The 17,435-nt window shown below is 56.1% G+C and overlaps 8 protein-coding genes across 8 annotated transcripts; 5 read left to right on the top strand and 3 right to left on the bottom strand.

Annotated features, from left to right (window-relative positions):
• Positions 1-2,617: 2,617 nt before the first annotated feature.
• M421DRAFT_62446 (acyl-CoA dehydrogenase NM domain-like protein) lies at positions 2,618-4,141 on the top strand (the record flags this gene model as incomplete). The annotated part of the gene is made up of 3 exons (XM_033595968.1): positions 2,618-2,717; positions 2,918-3,911; positions 3,961-4,141. Coding segments are annotated over 3 exons (1,275 nt in total), but the record flags the coding sequence as incomplete, so codon positions are not given.
• M421DRAFT_150743 (uncharacterized protein) lies at positions 4,109-6,269 on the bottom strand. Its single transcript, XM_033587573.1, has one exon. The coding sequence runs from the start codon at positions 6,097-6,099 to the stop codon at positions 4,249-4,251; it is 1,851 nt and encodes a 616-aa protein (XP_033448863.1). The 5' UTR covers positions 6,100-6,269; the 3' UTR covers positions 4,109-4,248.
• Positions 6,207-7,706, top strand: M421DRAFT_420497 (uncharacterized protein). The gene is made up of 3 exons (XM_033592506.1): positions 6,207-6,881; positions 6,931-7,570; positions 7,627-7,706. The coding sequence occupies exons 1-2, from the start codon at positions 6,295-6,297 to the stop codon at positions 7,340-7,342; spliced, it is 999 nt and encodes a 332-aa protein (XP_033448862.1). The 5' UTR covers positions 6,207-6,294; the 3' UTR covers positions 7,343-7,570; positions 7,627-7,706.
• Positions 7,707-8,134: 428 nt separating this feature from the next.
• M421DRAFT_150725 (uncharacterized protein) lies at positions 8,135-8,601 on the bottom strand. Its single transcript, XM_033587572.1, has one exon. The coding sequence runs from the start codon at positions 8,457-8,459 to the stop codon at positions 8,172-8,174; it is 288 nt and encodes a 95-aa protein (XP_033448861.1). The 5' UTR covers positions 8,460-8,601; the 3' UTR covers positions 8,135-8,171.
• A 193-nt stretch (positions 8,602-8,794) lies between these two features.
• Positions 8,795-9,940, top strand: M421DRAFT_62783 (glycoside hydrolase family 6 protein; the record flags this gene model as incomplete). The annotated part of the gene is made up of 1 exon (XM_033596000.1): positions 8,795-9,940. One exon carries the CDS (start codon positions 8,795-8,797, stop codon positions 9,938-9,940), a length of 1,146 nt encoding a protein of 381 aa, XP_033448860.1.
• Positions 9,941-12,111: 2,171 nt separating this feature from the next.
• Positions 12,112-13,908, top strand: M421DRAFT_62392 (inorganic phosphate transporter 1-6 /Pi cotransporter; the record flags this gene model as incomplete). The annotated part of the gene is made up of 3 exons (XM_033595962.1): positions 12,112-12,183; positions 12,234-12,639; positions 12,689-13,908. 3 exons carry the CDS (start codon positions 12,112-12,114, stop codon positions 13,906-13,908), a joined length of 1,698 nt encoding a protein of 565 aa, XP_033448859.1.
• Positions 13,909-14,812: 904 nt separating this feature from the next.
• Positions 14,813-15,877, bottom strand: M421DRAFT_420494 (uncharacterized protein). Its single transcript, XM_033592505.1, has 2 exons — positions 15,574-15,877; positions 14,813-15,523 (listed from the first exon to the last, which is right to left on the bottom strand). Exons 1-2 carry the CDS (start codon positions 15,770-15,772, stop codon positions 14,889-14,891), a joined length of 834 nt encoding a protein of 277 aa, XP_033448858.1. The 5' UTR covers positions 15,773-15,877; the 3' UTR covers positions 14,813-14,888.
• A 98-nt stretch (positions 15,878-15,975) lies between these two features.
• M421DRAFT_150679 (uncharacterized protein) lies at positions 15,976-16,741 on the top strand. The gene has a single exon (XM_033587571.1). The coding sequence runs from the start codon at positions 16,073-16,075 to the stop codon at positions 16,484-16,486; it is 414 nt and encodes a 137-aa protein (XP_033448857.1). The 5' UTR covers positions 15,976-16,072; the 3' UTR covers positions 16,487-16,741.
• The last annotated feature ends 694 nt before the right edge of the window (positions 16,742-17,435 follow it).

Genomic DNA, 17,435 nt, shown 5'->3' with positions numbered 1-17,435 from the left:
CACGATTCGCCACGAGGTCTCTTGGCAACTTGCCGTTGTCTCATGAGCCTCAAAGTGCCACCGGCGCCAATGCCTTGGCGAGAATGACAGCTATCATTTTGGAATGTCGCAATACCTACCTACCCTTCAAGCAGGTCGATCACCGACATCAAAATCGAGAGGGTGGGGAAACGACACCCGAGTCCCATGGGGCAGTGGCTGATGTACTTGAAGAGCACATATCGCGATATTGACTTCCTGGGGTTACGGTAGCCGATTGCTGTCCATTGACGAATTGTCTGCGGCTATCCAATTGTAATAGGGGCTACAATGAGCGCAACACTGTATCCTGCATCGGGCGAGGCGCTACAACCACGAATCGAGGGATACAGTCACGACTCGAGGGACACGGTTACGAATCACGGGATACATACGGTTACGAATCACGGGATACATACAGTCATGAATCGAGGCGCTGCGATCATGAATCGAGGCGCTGCGATCATGAATCGAGGCGCTGCAGATATGAATCGAGGCGCGCTCGCTCACTACTCTGCAATACCTGCGCTCAGTTGAGAAGTGCTGCTTATCATTTCGAAATCTGCCGACTGGCTGTGCACAAGTTTCCCTTTGATACCGGTATGCAGTGCATGCAGCTCTTCAATCCAAGTTAGCCGTCGAAGATTGGAAGTCCTACATGGGCCCAATGCCTGTGTTCTACCTCTTTTTATTGCGCTGGACGTGAACATGAATCATTTAAGCCTGAGCAGCTAACGTCGCCCAGCTTGCACGTTCCATCTCGAAAGCAGCAAGCAGGCTCTTCCGAACGTGACGAAACGCTTCTCAGGATTGGTGGAAAGGGATCTAGCAGTGTTGCGCGAAGAAGGATTCTAGTCTGGCAGGGCCGCCCTGCGCCAACTCCGTCTTGAAATCGCTCGTCCCTGCTAGGAATTTTCCTGGCTGCTGGGCCTCCACTAGGTACTCCGATGGAGTTCAGTTCGGCTGATGTTTGTTTGGATGAAGTTCAGAGGGGCAGGCATCCTTTAGCAGCGCCCTGTGGTGGCATACCTAGTCTAATTGAAACAGGGTCGTCGACGTGTTTAAGAATAATACCAGCAGCAGCGTTGTGCTCGTCCTACTCAAATTGATAAAGCTGCTTTCCAGCGATCTGCCGCAAGACAGAGACGATTTCACCCCCTGACACAATATAGTTATCGGCCCGGGAGAGGGGCGGTCCCTGCGATTTGTCTTCGATTTCGTCTTGAAGAAGACTGTAGGTGAAGTGCCGTCATAACTAGCCTTGAAACGACGCAGCGCAAAGTCCGCGTCCTCCACCTATGGCATGCATGCCCTGGATGGTGGGTATGTGATTGCTTTGGAGTTCCCACAATCTGAAGATCTGGGTAGATGCTGCTGTCTTGAAACGATGCTCGCAACGTTGATCGCGTCCTTCTCTTTGCTGTTCGGATCCGGATATTTTCCACGAACCCTCTCTTACGACAGAAGCTGAATTTGCGTTTCGACAGCTCTCAAGCCCGAACGACTAGACGGAAGTCATTACTCACTGTTGAGGTATCTCAAACGGACTTGGGCTAGATACAAGTTGGACAATTAAGACAGCCAATGTAGCAGCGATATCAGGGGTGGGCACCCAAAACTCGACTGCAGTATTTCTTCGAAATGACGTGTCGAAATAGGTAGGCGTTATGCTTCCGCTGCGTAGTGATGTGCCCCGGTGCCGCTTGGCTCACGCGGGGTTGTGACTTTTTTGCGTGAAGGTGGCGGTTGAGTATCCAAAGGCGGCGGTTGAGGCGACGAGTCGTCTGGAAGTCATGTCTGGACTCGGCAAAGTCGAAGCTGCAGCTCTCTTGTGGACGCGCTCGTGAGCAGCATAGCGACAGGAGCTGAGAGGTGAAGTCCTACCGTTCCTCCTGCATTGTGCAGGTCGTTACCGTCAGCTTGTGCCCCTGTGGCACAGTTGCGCTTCCTGCACAGACATGCAGCCTTGCCAATGGTCAAGTCAATTCCGACCTCACATTCACGCGCTTACCCAACAAGGTAAGAACCACACCTGTGTGGGTCACTGCTAGGCTCGAGCAGGTAATTAATCAAGTCAACCCGATGTCGCTGGGCCCCACTTAATTGATTGTTGTCAACTGTGCAAACACGGGTCTTATTGACATGCCTGGGAGGCACAGTATGGCTACGTCAAGCGACACCCATGATCTCTTCAACAATGTCCCAGACCCGTAAGCTTTCATGCGACAAGGTTGGATGATCTGACCGAAAATTGCCGGCAGAGATGCGAAAGCAGAAAGCGGGGACAGCCTCGGCCCGTCAGCTGCATGTCCAACGACCAACCGTGTCGAACAGCGGGTTTGGTAACTCGACTTTACAACCATATAGCCTCCAAATATATCAAACGCCAGCTGCTATCCTGTTCGTGATCCTCTGACCCTCATTCCTGAGATCGACAGTCATCATGGCGCACAGTACTACCAGGATCGTAGACGACAAGCCTGCCAGCCAGCTCTTAGAAGCGTTTGGAAGCAGCTTGCCGTGGGCTGAACCAAGCTGGTGCGACTACTCACGGCTTTCATGCTATTGACCTTTCCAGAGCAGCGAGCTGAAGCTAGCAGGTACGCCGGACGCCCATCACCATACTACAAGGAGAGCCACCGAAAGCTGCGCGACTACGTTCGAACATGGTGTGATGAGGTACGTCGATCCGAACGAACGTTGTGCTCTCGAGTGAGCAATTGATCCAGCACAAGACGTAGCTTTGCTCTCCAGCAAATACGAGCTGTCCTTGCTTAGACCATCTTTCCATCGTTTCCTACACCATTTTCCCTACATCCTACATGGCCTGTTACTCTATTACGCCACGAAACGCAATAGATCCAATCAACACACTCCACAAACCCCAATCCCTAACAAGCCCAGAACATCGCGCCCTACACCGAAGACTGGGTGCAAGCCGGCGCCATCGACCCAGCCATATACGGCAAATGCGCCGCCGCCGGTCTTCTCGTGCCCATCGCCTTCGGCAAGACAATCCCACCCGAGTACGCGCACTACCCGATCGCAGCGGGCATCAAAGCCGCGGACTGGGACGGGTTCCACGACCTGATCCTCTGGGACGAGCTGGTGCGCGCGGGGCCGATCGCGAGCCTATTCATCGGGCTTGTGGTCGGGGCGCCGCCGCTGCAGAAATTCGCCTCTCGGGAGCTGGCGCGCGACATCTTCCCCGAGATCCTGAGCGGGGAGAAGCGCATCTGTCTTGCTGTTACTGAGCCCGATGCCGGCAGCGATGTGCGCAATGTCAAAACCACGGCTGAGCGCGCGCCCGACGGGTCCCACTACGTCGTCAACGGCAGCAAGAAGTGGATCACCAACGGCATGTTCAGCGACTACTTTATGACGCTTGTGCGCACGGGCGGCCCCGGGGCAGGCGGGCTGAGCATGCTGCTTATCCCGCGGTCCGAGGGCGTGCGGACGCGCAAGCTCGAGGTGGTCGCGGGCCCGCTGAGCGCAACCACGTACGTGACGTTCGAGGACGTGCGGGTCCCCGCTGCGTACCTGATCGGGCGCGAGGGCGAGGGCTTCAAGCAGACCATGGTCAACTTCAACCACGAGCGCTTGTGGATTGCGTTCCAGGCGATCCGGGGCTGTCGCGTTGCGCTCGAGGACGCGTTCAGCTGGGCGCTCAAGCGCGAGGCGTTTGATAAGACGCTCATTGAGCAGCCGGTTGTGCGGAACAAGTTTGGCAACTGCGGCCGCATGGTGGAGAGCCTGCAGGCGTGGACGGAGCAGATTGTGTACGAGCTGGAGAACCTGGACGATGCTGATGGCGCGCGGTTGCTGGGTGGTACGACGGCGCTGCTCAAGGTCGAGAGTGGGATGGTGTGCAAGTATGTTGCGGAGGAGTGTTTGTGAGTCATGTTCCTGATCCGAGACGAGAGCGATGCTGACAGAATGTAGGAAGATCATGGGCGGACTGGGCTTGACAAAGACGGGGCAGGGTGCGAGGATCGAGGCGTTTTACCGCGCCGTGCCTAGCTACACGGTACCTGGTGGGTCGGAAGATGTGCTGATTGACTTGGGGGTCAGAGAGGCGTTGAAGTTGCACAAGCAGGCGTCGAAGCTGAAGGCGAAGATTTGATATTCGGTCTTGCACACTCAGTTATTGTATTGCAATACTCATCCAGTCTAGTCACATGTTGCGCACAATACTCGTCTAATCTAGTCATATATTACACACCCATACACTCATCGTCGCGTTCCAACGTTCTTGCTGAAGAAGCCAGGCTTAACGTCAATCCTCCGCAGCTCTTGCATGACGCTCTCCAGCTCCTGCTCGTTGGGCTGCCAGCTGGGCCGGATCTCCTCCCATGCGGCGAGCGTGCGATCGAGATCTGTGCAGCGCTTGAACGCCTTCAAAGCGGCAATAACGGCCAAGGCGGAGAGCCAGGTCCGGTCCGTCTTGTTCGCAATGGCCTGCAGGAACTGCGACCACAGTCGCTCCAGCTTGTCGGCTGTCCAGGACGAGTACCGCACGCCGCCAAAAGAGGCGAAGCCGTGGAACATGACGATGAAGGTGGTGCCCTCGATGGGGACGGAGTAGCTGCGCGCTTCCATGAGCAGCTCGTTCACGCGGTCAATGTCGCCGCTGACTGTGGAATGGTGGCGGATGAGGAGCGCATAGGTCCGCGAGTTGGGTGCAATGGGCGCATAGTCCTGGAGCTCTTGCAGCAGCTCTTGGTTCCCGGCCTTCTTGAGCGATCGAGCCTGGTGGGTGAAATGCAGGCCTACTGCACGTCGGTCTCGCCAGTGGTTCATGAAAAACCTGTGGCCTGGCGCAGGGACGTCTTTGGCCGCGTGCAGCTTCTTCATGCGCTCAAAGACGTGTTCTGCGGCTGCGGGCTCGCCGGCGCGGAAAAGAGCAGCGACGACAGCGTTCATGACTGCAGTGTCTACGATATCGCCGGCGTCGACTAGGTCTTGATACGTCTGCCTCACGGCAGTGCCGTTCCGCAGCACGCCGTGGTAGTACAACAACGAGACTCGAAAGTGCCGGTGCAGCTTGAGGTTACGTGCCCGCAGCTCCTTGAGGAAGGTGTCAGCCAGCGTGTATTTCCCGGCCTTGACTGCAATGTCGAAGAGGACGTTTAGCGTCACGAAGCCGCCTTTGACCCCAGCTCGGTGCTCCATGTCGCGCCACAGGCTCAAGGCGGAGGCCAGCTCCTCGGCAGACACTGGGCCCATGCAGCGACCGGCGAAGTGGATAGCAGTGGTCCACTCGGCCTGATTGATGTGTATGTGGGCGCGTTTCATATCGTCGAGCACCGACATGAAGCGCTGCATGTCCGGGGGAGTGGGGCGTTCGACAATCGACAGGTGGTGCAGAAGGCCTCGAATCGTGTCGGTATCGAGGTAGACGACGCCTGGCGAGGGCAGTTTCCTGTACGTGTCGAAGACGTCTTCGTTGGGCGATTCGTCGTCCTTGAGTAGCTTCTTGAGGCGCCGTATGTGGAACCAGTCGGTGGCCTCTCGCAGCGGCCATGGCTCGTGGCTGTCGCCCACATTCCAAACCAGCGGCCCTCCATCGTCTACCAGCTCGTCGTCCTCGGGCCGCGTGTCCAGCTCGATGCCGTAGTAGTCGACCATGGCCTTGAGCTCTTTCTTTGCAAACTGCCCCACCCTGGTCAAGGGCCCCTTGCGGGCCGTCTTTGTCTTGAAGCCTCGCCGGGCGTGTTGTTGGGCGTCTTCTGCGACGTTTCTCCGCCGCGTCTTGTCTTGCGGCGGTGGGGGGGCAGCACTGTGCAAGGTGTGCACCCGCCGTGCGTGTGACGAGCAGGAGCCGGCGCGCACGAGGGCGCGGACGAACAGCGCTTCCATGGGGTCGCCGGTGGGAGCCTTGGTGGGCGAGACATGGCTTGTTGCCGCGTGGGCAAAGCGGCGTTGGGACGCGTTCGTTGGCTGGAGGGCGGGGTACAGGAAGGGGAGGAAGGGGGGGGAGGAGAGGGAGGAGAGGGAGGAGAGGGAGCAGAGGGAGGAGAGAAAGGGCGCGTGGTGTTGTGAGACTGCGGAGGTCCGGTCGAGGGTACGGAGGAGGGACATGAGATTTCGGGCATCGTGGTTACGGACAGCGGCTGCGGGCAGGTTCCATGGGTGCGATTGGCTACGGCGACTCCATCAGATTGGGAGGACTGCACTGAGAGCGAACGGGCGTGACGGCGGGCATGGGGCGCGCGGAGGAGAGCGCGTCGCCGAAAGATTTCAGGCGTCTTGGCATTGTACTGGTAGATGGAGATCATGTCGAACCTCGACGGGAGCCCCAACGGGACCGCACCACCACTCGCCCGCCCGCCTGCACCCTCGCCCGCCCGCCTGCACCCTCGCCTGCCCGTCTGCACCCTCGCCCGCCCGTCTGCACCCTCGCCCGGCCGACCGCTCTCTCGTCGCCTCGCACAGCCACGGACTGACTGCAGCAGGCGCGCCTGGCACTCGGACAGTCGCCGCTCCACGCCCCCGTCGCCCGCCATGGGCCGCTACAGCCTCGCTCCCCTGCGCGTGCGGTCGACCGCAAAGGCCCTCTTCGACGCGAAGCGCACCGCGACCCTGCCGCAGTGGTACGACATTGTCGGCGACATTCCCGCGGGCGAGACGCTCGCCCGCCCGGTCCTGCAGGCCCCAAAGGTCAAGGGCGCGAAGAAGGCCAGCAGGCTGTTCAAGCCGCTGCCCATTGTGTACCCGGAAGACAGGCTGCGCTCAGACTTCTTCGGCGACCACCCGTGGGAGCTGGCGCGGCCAAGACTGGTCGTCGAGGACTCGGGGAACGACGCCAAGGGCTACGACTGGTCCAAGATCCAGCAGCGGGGGAAACAGCTGGACGGCGAGAGGTGCGCCAGACAGGAATGGCGGTAGTCTGCGTCTGCTGATATGTTGCAGTGTCGTCCAGCGCCAGATGTGGCTCATGCAGAACAGACGCATAACCAAGGCCGCCGCATACGACCAGGCCCGCCGCGAGTTCTACCACCACCGCCACCTGAACGAGATCCGCACTCGCATCGCGAGGGAGGAGGCCATTCACGTGGGCGCCTACTTCGGCAAGGGCCCGCTCGAGGTCGGCGTCGAGCTCGAGGACAAGGCCTGGGAGAGCTGGAAGGCCTGGGCCAACCAGCAGATTGAGGAGGAGGCGAGCATGCGCGCCCAGATGTTCTCTGGCCCGCAGAACGAGGACGCGGGCGTCTCCGATCTGACCACCGCCGAGTATGACGATGCCGTCACAGAGCTCGACAGCCAGGCCGCCATCGCGCCAGGGACAGCAGCGTCGAGAGCCGGCGCTCCCGCGCATGCATGAGGGGGGGTTGACTATGTGTACTGATATTGTGTGTTTGTGTAGATGTATCCACAAATGCTGGCTACGACTATGTGTACTGATGTTGTGTGTTTGTGTAGATGTATCCACAAATGCTGGCTACAACTATGTGTACTGATGTTGTGTGTTTGTGTAGATGTATCCACAATTGCTGGCTACAACTATGTGTACTAGTATTGTGTGTTTGTGTAGATGTATCCACAAATGCTGGCTACGACTATATGTACTGATGTTGTGTGTTCGTCTAGATATATCCATGAGCGCTGGCTACGTGCTGGCAACACATCCATCCCCTCTTCTTGCACCGAGGAAGCAACGTCGTCGAACGAGTCACACCAAACACAACCCACAAGTTGCGTCGACGCGCGTGTCAGGTAGCATAGCAGCTCTGCTGCAAGCTCGCCTCATCGATTAGGACACGGGCGCCTCAGGCACTCTGCATGCAGGTACAGATTGAACCCAACCGACGGTCAGGTCGCGCCGTTTTCAACACGGCGCTAGAACATGCATGGAATATGCTGTAGATTAAATGCATGCACGTCTACATGTCAGCACCACTGGGTGCCTACTGTGCTGTATATTGTAGCTCGGGACCTGAACCAATGACATGCATCTGCCTGCAAGCACTGGATGCTTACTGTGCTTTACACTGTGACACGACATACACGTGCCTCCACGTATCTACCAATTCAGAAGCGGAGTTGAGGCTCTACCTCCCCGGGGCACAAGGCGGCTAAATCGCTCCACAGATTAACACGCGCCCAAGTGTTTCGAGCAGCCCGGTTGACGGGGCTTGGCCCAATCTCAACACCTAGGCACGCGAGGTCCCTTCGATCCTCCTCGGAACACGATTTGCCTGCTTCGGAACTCTGACGCCTTCACGATAATACTTCTGGCGAAATGCTTCCGAGGGACCAAGATGCTTCTCGTCTTCAATGCAGCGGCGCGGAAGCAGAAATATAGCTGCAGAGAACAATGCGAGAACAATGCGGTAACAATGCGAGAACAATACAGGAACAATACAGGAACAATACAGGAACAATGCGGTAACAATGCGAGAACAATACAGGAACAATACAGGAACAATGCGCAAACACATCAAGTCATCGTGCTGGAAAGATGTGGCGCGAGGCGCATAGCCCTATTGGCTGCACCTCCCTCGACGTCTCCAGATCCTGGTCACATGCTGAGCTTCATCTCGGCGCGTGGGTCTTGGGCTGTATCCCGCACTCTGCAACGGGCCGCCAGCACCGTCGATTGTGCTCGAAGAGGCAAGCCCTGGTGGCAGCCATGTACACCAGCACCAAGAGCAGGCTCTCGGGAGAGTAGATGCCCAGGTCGAGTGTATATAAGTCGGGGCACCTCGATGCGATGCTCTCCAGCCTACAGCTCCAAGTCAGTCAAGTCAAAAGTCAAGCGTAAAGGTCGAGCATCATGGTCCACCTCACCTCCCTCCTCCTGGCCACCGCCACCGTCGTCGGCAGCGTCGTCTCTGCCGCGCCCACGTCCGAGCCCAACCCCTTCCAAGGCAAGGACCGCCACGTCGTCCAGAGCTACGGCAAGAAGCTCGACCAGACCATCGCCGCCTTTGAGGCCAGGAACGACACGCTCAACGCCGCCCGCACCCGCACCGTGCAGCAGAAAATCTCCACCTTCACATGGGTCACTTCTCGCGCCCACCTGTCCAACATCACAACCACCATTGCCGAAGCGCGCGCGCAGAAGAAGAAGGGCAATGACATGATCGTCGGCCTCGTGCTCTACAACCTGCCCGACCGCGACTGCTCGGCCGGCGAGTCCGCGGGCGAACTGGCCCTCGACAACGACGGCTTCCGACTCTACAAATCCCAGTTCGTAGACAAGTATGCCAAGCTCGTCAAGGAAGCAAAGGACCTGACCTTTGCCATCGTCCTCGAACCCGACTCCCTCGGCAACGCAGTCACCAACCAGGCCATCGCGGCCTGCGCAAAGGCCACGCCCTTCTACGAGCAGGGCATCGCGTACGCCATCGCCAAGCTGCAGGCGCCCAATCTGCACCTGTACGTCGACGCCGCGCACGGCGGGTGGCTGGGATGGGCCGACAACCTGGCGCCGACGGCGGCCGTGTTCGCCAAAGTCGTCGCGCTGGCGCAGAAGATCACCTCCAAGGCCAAGATCCGCGGCTTCGCGACAAACGTGAGCAACTACAACGCCTTCAACGCCCGCGTGCGTGAGAACTACACCGAGTACTCGCCCTCGTGGGACGAGTCTCACTATGCGTCTGCGCTTGCGCCGTACCTCGAGGCCCAAGGGCTGCCGAGCAAGTTCATCGTGGACCAGGGCCGTGTTGCGCTGCTCGGTGCGCGAGAGGAGTGGGGCGAGTGGTGCAATATCGCGCCCAGTGGGTTTGGGCCGTTGCCGACGACCAAGACGAACAACACGCTCGTGGATAGTCTGGTGTGGATCAAGCCCGGTGGCGAGAGCGATGGGCGCTGTGGCCTGGACGGTGCGCCTGCTGCTGGTGCGTGGTTCGACGAGTATGTGCAGATGCTGGTTCAGAACGCGGACCCGCCGCTGCAGCCGACGTACAAGAAGGCGTAGGAGGGCCAACTGTAGATTCGTAGATTTCTGAGTTTTGATCAATAAGAGCCGGTGCACTTGGCTTTCGTCCGTCTTTAATTCGGTTGACGTAGTGACGGGCTGACCGCACAGGGGGCGATGCAGCATGCTTTCTTCACTTCTTTTGCATGTGCGAGCACGACATTCTCCTGTCCTGATCGCTCTTGTCCATCGAAAAGGTAGTCTGGTCGCATAGTCCGAGCCTTCGAGTCAGACAGAGAGGCTTGTTGGAAGTCGAAAGATGTTGGAAGTCGTGAGTTCTTTCAGTCTTTGCAAAATCGCAGCCTCTCTCAAGCCGCACTGGGACCTCCTTTAGCCACTCGACTTCAACTAGGGCTCACCATTTCCACTGCCGGCACATCATTTTTTTTACCAACGTGCTTTCGGCAGAATCTCTACGTGTTCAGTGTTGGATCCAGCGAATGTATGCCATCGGAATCGACCGGATCGTTTTGTTGCTTGACGCCTGCTCTGCCGCGTCTGCCGAGCCCAATGTGGCATGAGATGTAGTACCGTTATTGGCCGCACAAGTACCGTGATACTTTGATGCTCGCTCTTTTGCCGACGCTGTACTCTGACCCACAACATGCAGACCACGTTCTGATCGGATCCAGGGGCGAGATACGACATGGGTGCAGATGGGCCCAGATATGCGGTCAGAAGCAGGCCGATGCGTGAGCCTCGTGGATGGCCAGCTTTTTGCATAGTTGGCGTAATGACTTGCATTCGAATCTGGAGCTCAGCGTGCAGGAATCTTGAGATGTGAGTGGTTCAGCCGTGCAGTAAGCGCCACGCTGAAGTGTGATGTTTTTTGTAGTGTGCGGGAGCAGTATCCAACGATCGTCGACAGCCTTTCGAAAAGCAAATCCTCGGTCGCTGCTGGCGATAACCCGACTCTCTGGCGTCCGAGAAGATGTCATTAGTGGGATCATTATAGGGCCTGGGCTGGTGTCAACATAAGCCGCGAGATCGAATCCCTTGTTTGGATCATTCTACCGAAGACCTGCAGGCGGGACCTCGCGCCAAGCTAGCTTACCATACCAGATGCGCTACTCCACCGGAGCCCCAAGTGGAACGCATGCAGGACGAGAGAATATATCCGGGAAATTTGTCTAATAACTCGAGCTTATGTCGAGGATGAAATGAAGCAAGGCACATTGTTTACTGTTCGTCATTGCGGGAGTGTACAGCTCTCGAATGTAACGATGGTCTGATCCTGTGAGGTCCCATACATAGTGGACACAGAAGGAGCAGAACAAAATCCAAACTGAGCCCAATAATAGTAGCTGGCTGAAGCGAGATCCCACACTCTAGGCAGGCGGAGTGGAGTGTACTGTGACCGTTGGGCCTCGAGTGTCGGGTACGAGCGTACGAAGTCTGATCTGCGCGGCTTAATTCGCGGCCAGTCCTCGATTCCTCGAATTGCAGCGCATTGGCAAGTCTCTCAATATGTAGTTACATACCGGTATCCCCCCGAGGTCGTTCCTAACCATGCAGGCAGCGACCTGGGAGCGCATCAGGGTCCACCGTGGGAGAGGCGGGAACCTCATCGTCAACCCCGACCAGGACCAATATTGGTAGTGTGGGAGGAGACCCACGGTGTGCATACACGCCACGCGGTCAATACCTATGATGCCGCGTTCTGGCGAGCCTTCACAAGCATCGTCGGAGGATCGAGAAAAGCTTCGCGGCGTATCAGCGGCGACGTTCAAGGTTCAAGGTGTTGCCAAGCCCCACGTTTCTCCACACGGGGTGCTTATTGGCCAGGGCTCAATACTGCACACGGACGCTTGTTCTTTGGGACGAGCGAGGTTGACAGCTCCGCGACTAACAAGCATTGTGGCGCCCCTGGACTTGCAACAGGGAGAAATCGTTTGCAGAGTAGGCCTCCAAGAGACCGGCCAGTCGGTCTCGCCCATTGCAATCATGACTGCGTGCTCGTGTGACATGCCCTCATTGGCCGAGGTTATAGGCTCCTTCACTCGCCAAGCAACTCACCATGCCACCCCAGAAGCTTGCCTTCTCGGTATATAGCTTGTGCTTATGCCCAGCTTCAGAGCCCAGCCCAGGGTCAACCGCCGCTTCCGAAGTCAAGCCTCGTTCAACTCCTTGAACACCTTGGTACAGGCTCGGCGAAGCTTCACTCCTTCACAATGGCCATCAAGACAGCAGGAGGGAACAGCGCGTTCCACAACACGGTCAATGACTTCGCGCACATCGAAGACGTGAGCCTCCTCTTGCTCAGAGCGACGAGACATCATCTAACAGCTTCCAGCCCAACGAGCGTCGTCGTCTCGCCCTCGCTGAAATCGACAAGGCGCCTTTCGGCTGGTACCACGTTCGTGCCATTCTCGTCGCAGGAACTGGTTTCTTCACCGACAGCTATGATATCTTCTGTGTCTCTCTCTTGACCATTATGCTGGGTATCGTCTACAAGCAGGACAACAAGGGCGTGCTCCTTACGACTCAGGACACTGCCATCAAACTCTCAACTTCAGCTGGTACCGTCATTGGTCAGGTTGGCTTCGGCGCCCTCGCTGATATCGTCGGTCGTAAGAAGATGTACGGTCTGGAGCTGATTCTCATCATCGCCGCAACTCTTGCTCAGTCACTCGTGGGCCCCGGTCCTGGAACATCTATCGTCGGTCTCATCATCTTCTGGCGTGTACTTATGGGTATTGGTGAGTTGATCGACTCTGCTATGGTTTGACCCAATCTGACAGAAAACAGGAATCGGCGGTGACTACCCACTTTCTTCCATCATCACATCTGAGTTCGCTACCACCAAGTGGAGAGGTGCTATGATGGGCGCTGTCTTCGCTATGCAGGGTTTTGGTCAGCTCGGTGGTGCCGTCGTCATGGTTTGCTTGACCGCTGGCTTCAAGTCCAAGCTTGAGAAGGCTTCTTCTTACGCTACCTGCACCGGCGAGTGCCGCGTTGCCGTCGACCAGATGTGGCGCGCTCTGATCGGTATTGGTATCGTTCCTGCCGTCTGCGCTCTCTACTTCCGCCTCACCATCCCCGAGACTCCCCGTTACACCTTTGATGTTGCTCGCGACATCGAGAAAGCCGGTGCTGACGTCGCTCACTACGTTTCCGGCAAGAAGGGCGAGGGTGATGTGGATGCGATCACTGCGGCCACCACCCCCCAAGCTTCCGTCGCTCAACTTGAGATTCCCAAGGCCTCGTTCGGTGACTTTTTCCGCTTCTACGGCAAGCTTAGGAACGGCAAGATTCTCTTCGGAACCGCCATGTCGTGGCTGCTGCTCGATGTCGCTTTCTACGGTCTCGGTCTGAACTCCTCTACTGTCCTCCAGGCTATTGGTTATGGTGGCGGCAGCACTGTCTACCACAAGCTTTACAACTTGGCCGCTGGTAACTGCATTCTCATCTGCGCTGGTGCCATTCCTGGATACTGGTTGGCTGTTGCAACCATCGACACTGTCGGTCGTAAGATCCTCCAGCTCGTCGGTTTCATCATGCTCACTATCCTCTTCCTCATCTGGGGTTTCGCCTACCACCACCTCAGTGGCCACGCCATGTTGGCCATCTACGTCCTCATCCAGCTCTTCTTCAACTGGGGTCCCAACACCACCACATTCATCGTTCCCGGCGAGTGCTTCCCTACCCGCTACCGTTCTACTTCCCACGGTATCTCTGCCGGATCCGGTAAGATCGGTTCCATCATCGCTCAGGGTGCCATTTCTCCTCTGCGTACCCGTGGTGCTACAAAGACCAACGCCAACCCATGGCTCAACCACGTCATGCAGATCTTCTCTGCTTTCATGTTCGCTGGTATTTTCACCACCCTTCTCATCCCCGAGACCAAGAGGAGAACCCTCGAGGACCTCGCACAGGACTGGGACATGGGTAACGAGAGCATCACTGGTGCACCGATTCTTCACCAGAAGACCAGCGAGCGTGCTAGCGATGAGGAGCCCAAGGTTTAGGGACGTTCTGAAAAGCTTTAGCATACATTCGACAGATATCCCTTCCTTCAGCGCGGGCGTTCACAACAAACTGCATCTTAATACATCCTGATCAATACCAAACGTTGAGTCGTATACTTCCACTTGTCAGTGATGCACTTCGTCGTTTCTGCGACCCTGATGGGGTTTCATTGTGGTATGCGTACTCACATGTGTCGTCACTTCAGGCCTCCTTTCCCACATCAGTCCACTCCTTCCTGTCGGGTCACGAGACACGTTGTCACTCCGGAATCTGCGTGATTGTCAGCATGAGTTGCGCTCTCGCTACGACGACTACACGCGTAACCGCGTTCTTATCGCTGTTCGACTTCGAGGCCGTTCCATACTGCAGCAAGGGTATTTGTCCCATCGTCGGCCCACCTACCTGAGTAGGAAGAGTATGTGCGCCTAGATGTGACCAATGGAACACTTTGTCGAGCAGCTCTTGGAGTAGAGTTTGCGATCTTGCAATTTTCCAGGGACCAAATTGCTGGCATCAAGAACTGGGCTGTCACTTATACGATATCGCAACATCACATGTCCTCATGAGCTTACAAACTCACTCATTTACCAAGCAGCATTGCATCCCAACCCTGCATGCAACAGAGCCGGTCAGCGACGTTCGACTATTCACACTACGACATCATGACCACCAAACCTTCCCCCTTGCACATTAGGAGATATATTAGATAAAATAGAATCGTAAGCTAGGCTATTTAATTGGACTGTGATAGGTTTCAGTGAGCGAGCATAAGCTTTAACGTTGGATCAGTGTTGACGATGTGTCGAAGCGGGCTGCATGGATCGAGAAGCTCCTCAACGCGTAGGCGGGGCTCGAGATGCTATCAATCCACATATTCGTGGAGACATTGTAAGCACTTCACCAGTCCGTATGATTTTCTTTCGAATTGACTGGAACTTCCAGAGATCTAATGATTTGATCTCGAAAATTCGCATCTGCTCTATTTGCAGACATAGTAATTTTCATGCAGGGCATCATGCAGTCTCGCGAAAACCCCACCATGCCACGTCCTGAAGTCCTTCCACTCCTCCGACGGCATACACTCTGAGAACATATTAAGCCATCCTCCCACAATCAGGTCCGCGTAGTTTGCTTCGTTGCCCTCAAGAAACGGCCCATCCTCATTCACCGTGAACAGCTTAGCAAGCGAGGTAAGTGACTCCTTGAACGACGCCTTGATACCCTCCCTCATCTCGCCCTCGACTTTAAATTGCTCCCAGGAATCCATCTTCGCGCGCTTGAGGAAGCATTCTCTCGTAGCTTCTTCTGTCGCGGGATTGAAGGGCATGTAGTACGCGACGAGGAGCACGTGTTGAGTGAAGGTCACATCGACGTGCCAGTTGAAGCGGGCGTAGTCCTGATTATTCTTACCTTTATTGGTAGTTATCGGAATCATTATGGTGGTGTCTTTCTGTGGGCTCTCGTAGTCGAGTCCCGTGCGTGTCGAGTTCTGGGGAAAGAGACGGCTGCCTGAGTCTGGGAAGGTGTCCTCGAGGTAGTTGGCAATATCAAATGAGTCGCCGATTACCTCGCCTGAGGGGGCTTGTAGCATGGGTAGTGTGTAGTAATCGGAGCCTGTGTTCAAAATTCAGCATCGGATGCCACCAAGATGTGAGGTACCGCACCATCGTCGAACGTGCGAGTAGCGGGGCAGTCAAGACCCTTGCGGACCTTACTGATATCGGTGATCTCGACAAAGGTGGTCTCGAACGGTACGCCTTTGAAAGACAACGCTAAACGGCCTTTTGAAGGGTTTGGTGCATATGAGCGTGGCTCAATGGGCGACGCGATGTCATAGAAGATGAAGGGTCCTGAGTCTTTCATTTTGGATGGTCGACGGAGATTGTAGTAGAGCAAAGGGTGAGATTGAGTTTGATTTTGAGAGAGGGGAAACAGTGAGCCGTATACTGCATTTGGTCGATCGCAGTGGAGGCCCAAGTGCTGACTTGCAGCTGGTCGTCCCTACGGTAGCGTCTCGGTTGTGAACGCACGCTAAGCTCTGATCTGGGTGACTCCTGTCGCCCCGCAAGACTGCATTCGACTCATCATGAGTAGCGAACGCTTTCTGGGCCACTGAGAATATCACGCTCATTATCCTTCGAGCTTGTTGGACTTAGCCAAGAAATGCCTTGTTGCGTAGCAGCTGAACGGCAGTACGGAGAACCACAATCCGAAGTTGATGCTGTACAACAACAACAGCAACTACGAATCACCCCAGGTACCTCACACCTTAGAACACATGCTTTCCTACAGCTATCGAGTACCTGCTGTGGCGGCGAACCCCCGATCTCCTCCTCCAGCGAGCGATTCCAGCGCGCCAACGACAAGATCCCGGACTTCGTCAAGGTACTGGCCTCAAAAGGCATCATTAGCCATGTGAACTTGGTTCTCACAAAACTAATGAGACTTGGTAGGCTGTTTGGCGAACCAACTTGTTATCTTGAACCCTTTTCGTTGCCTTTGATGGGCGTGGTGCACCTGCCTGCTGAGTATCGTGATTGGGAGAGCAGCACAGGCAACGCGAGGAGGTGCAACTGATTTTCAGCTCGATTCGTTGGCAACAAATCGCAATGGACAGTTGCAAACAGCGTGCCTCTTTAGCCTCACGGATACAGATGCACCGGCAACTCCGGTGAATCCTTCAATGCCCCCAGCTCTGATCGATCCTTCGAGCACTATAAGAGTTGTTCAGCCGGCAGACAGACCGATCAAGCAGCGAGTCTGGTCCCGATCATGTCCCCAAACTTGTGGCATTTTGCCTGTTCACCCGGTCTACGGCTTTCGACTTATCGAAGAAGGGCTCGCACGAGGCAGGAAACCCGGGCGTCAGACGGCTAGCAATCCGAGTGCAGCGATATGGAAGCACGCTGGAGTCACTATTGCGTGTATATGTTTGTCCCGGGTCAAGCTCCGAGGCAGCCTGTATCGTGAGAGTTGTGAGGTCGCTTGAGCATATCTGATCGAGAGTCTGAAAGCAGCGACCGCTGTCAGACTGTCCATTCTCGACCACCTCAAGCGTCAAGCCATCGAGCCAGAAATAGCATACATCATACCCAGGATCTATATTGTCGGTGTAGTTGCGGGACGGAGAAAATCAGGATGAAAGCTCCGCAGTGTTCTAGTCCTGATACGCTGTTGTCGTCCAAGAGATCGAGTCGTCTTTGCTCACTCATGGGATGAAGGAGAACTGTCCAATCGTTGGGGTCAGATGAGCACGAAATGACCGACTGGGAAGATATATACACCGTTGGCTGCCACAAAAGCCTTGTTGTAGACCTGAGACCCTGAATAGCTACGGTTTCCATGACTCCATGCGGTACCGAAGCTGACCTGGCTGACTGCCGGGCGTGCCAGAAGAACTAGATCCTTATGAGGTCATCGCAACATATTGCGTCCTTGTGCGAAGTGGGACTCATGCTCTGCTGGAGCGCGAGACTCTAGAGATGTTAGTCCCGCGTGTCAACAGCCATCTTATCATAAAAATTCC

This window comes from Didymella exigua (assembly GCF_010094145.1).
Source record: "Didymella exigua CBS 183.55 unplaced genomic scaffold M421scaffold_13, whole genome shotgun sequence".
NCBI lineage: Eukaryota > Fungi > Ascomycota > Dothideomycetes > Pleosporales > Didymellaceae > Didymella > Didymella exigua.
This window is presented reverse-complemented; position numbering and strand designations above follow the sequence as displayed.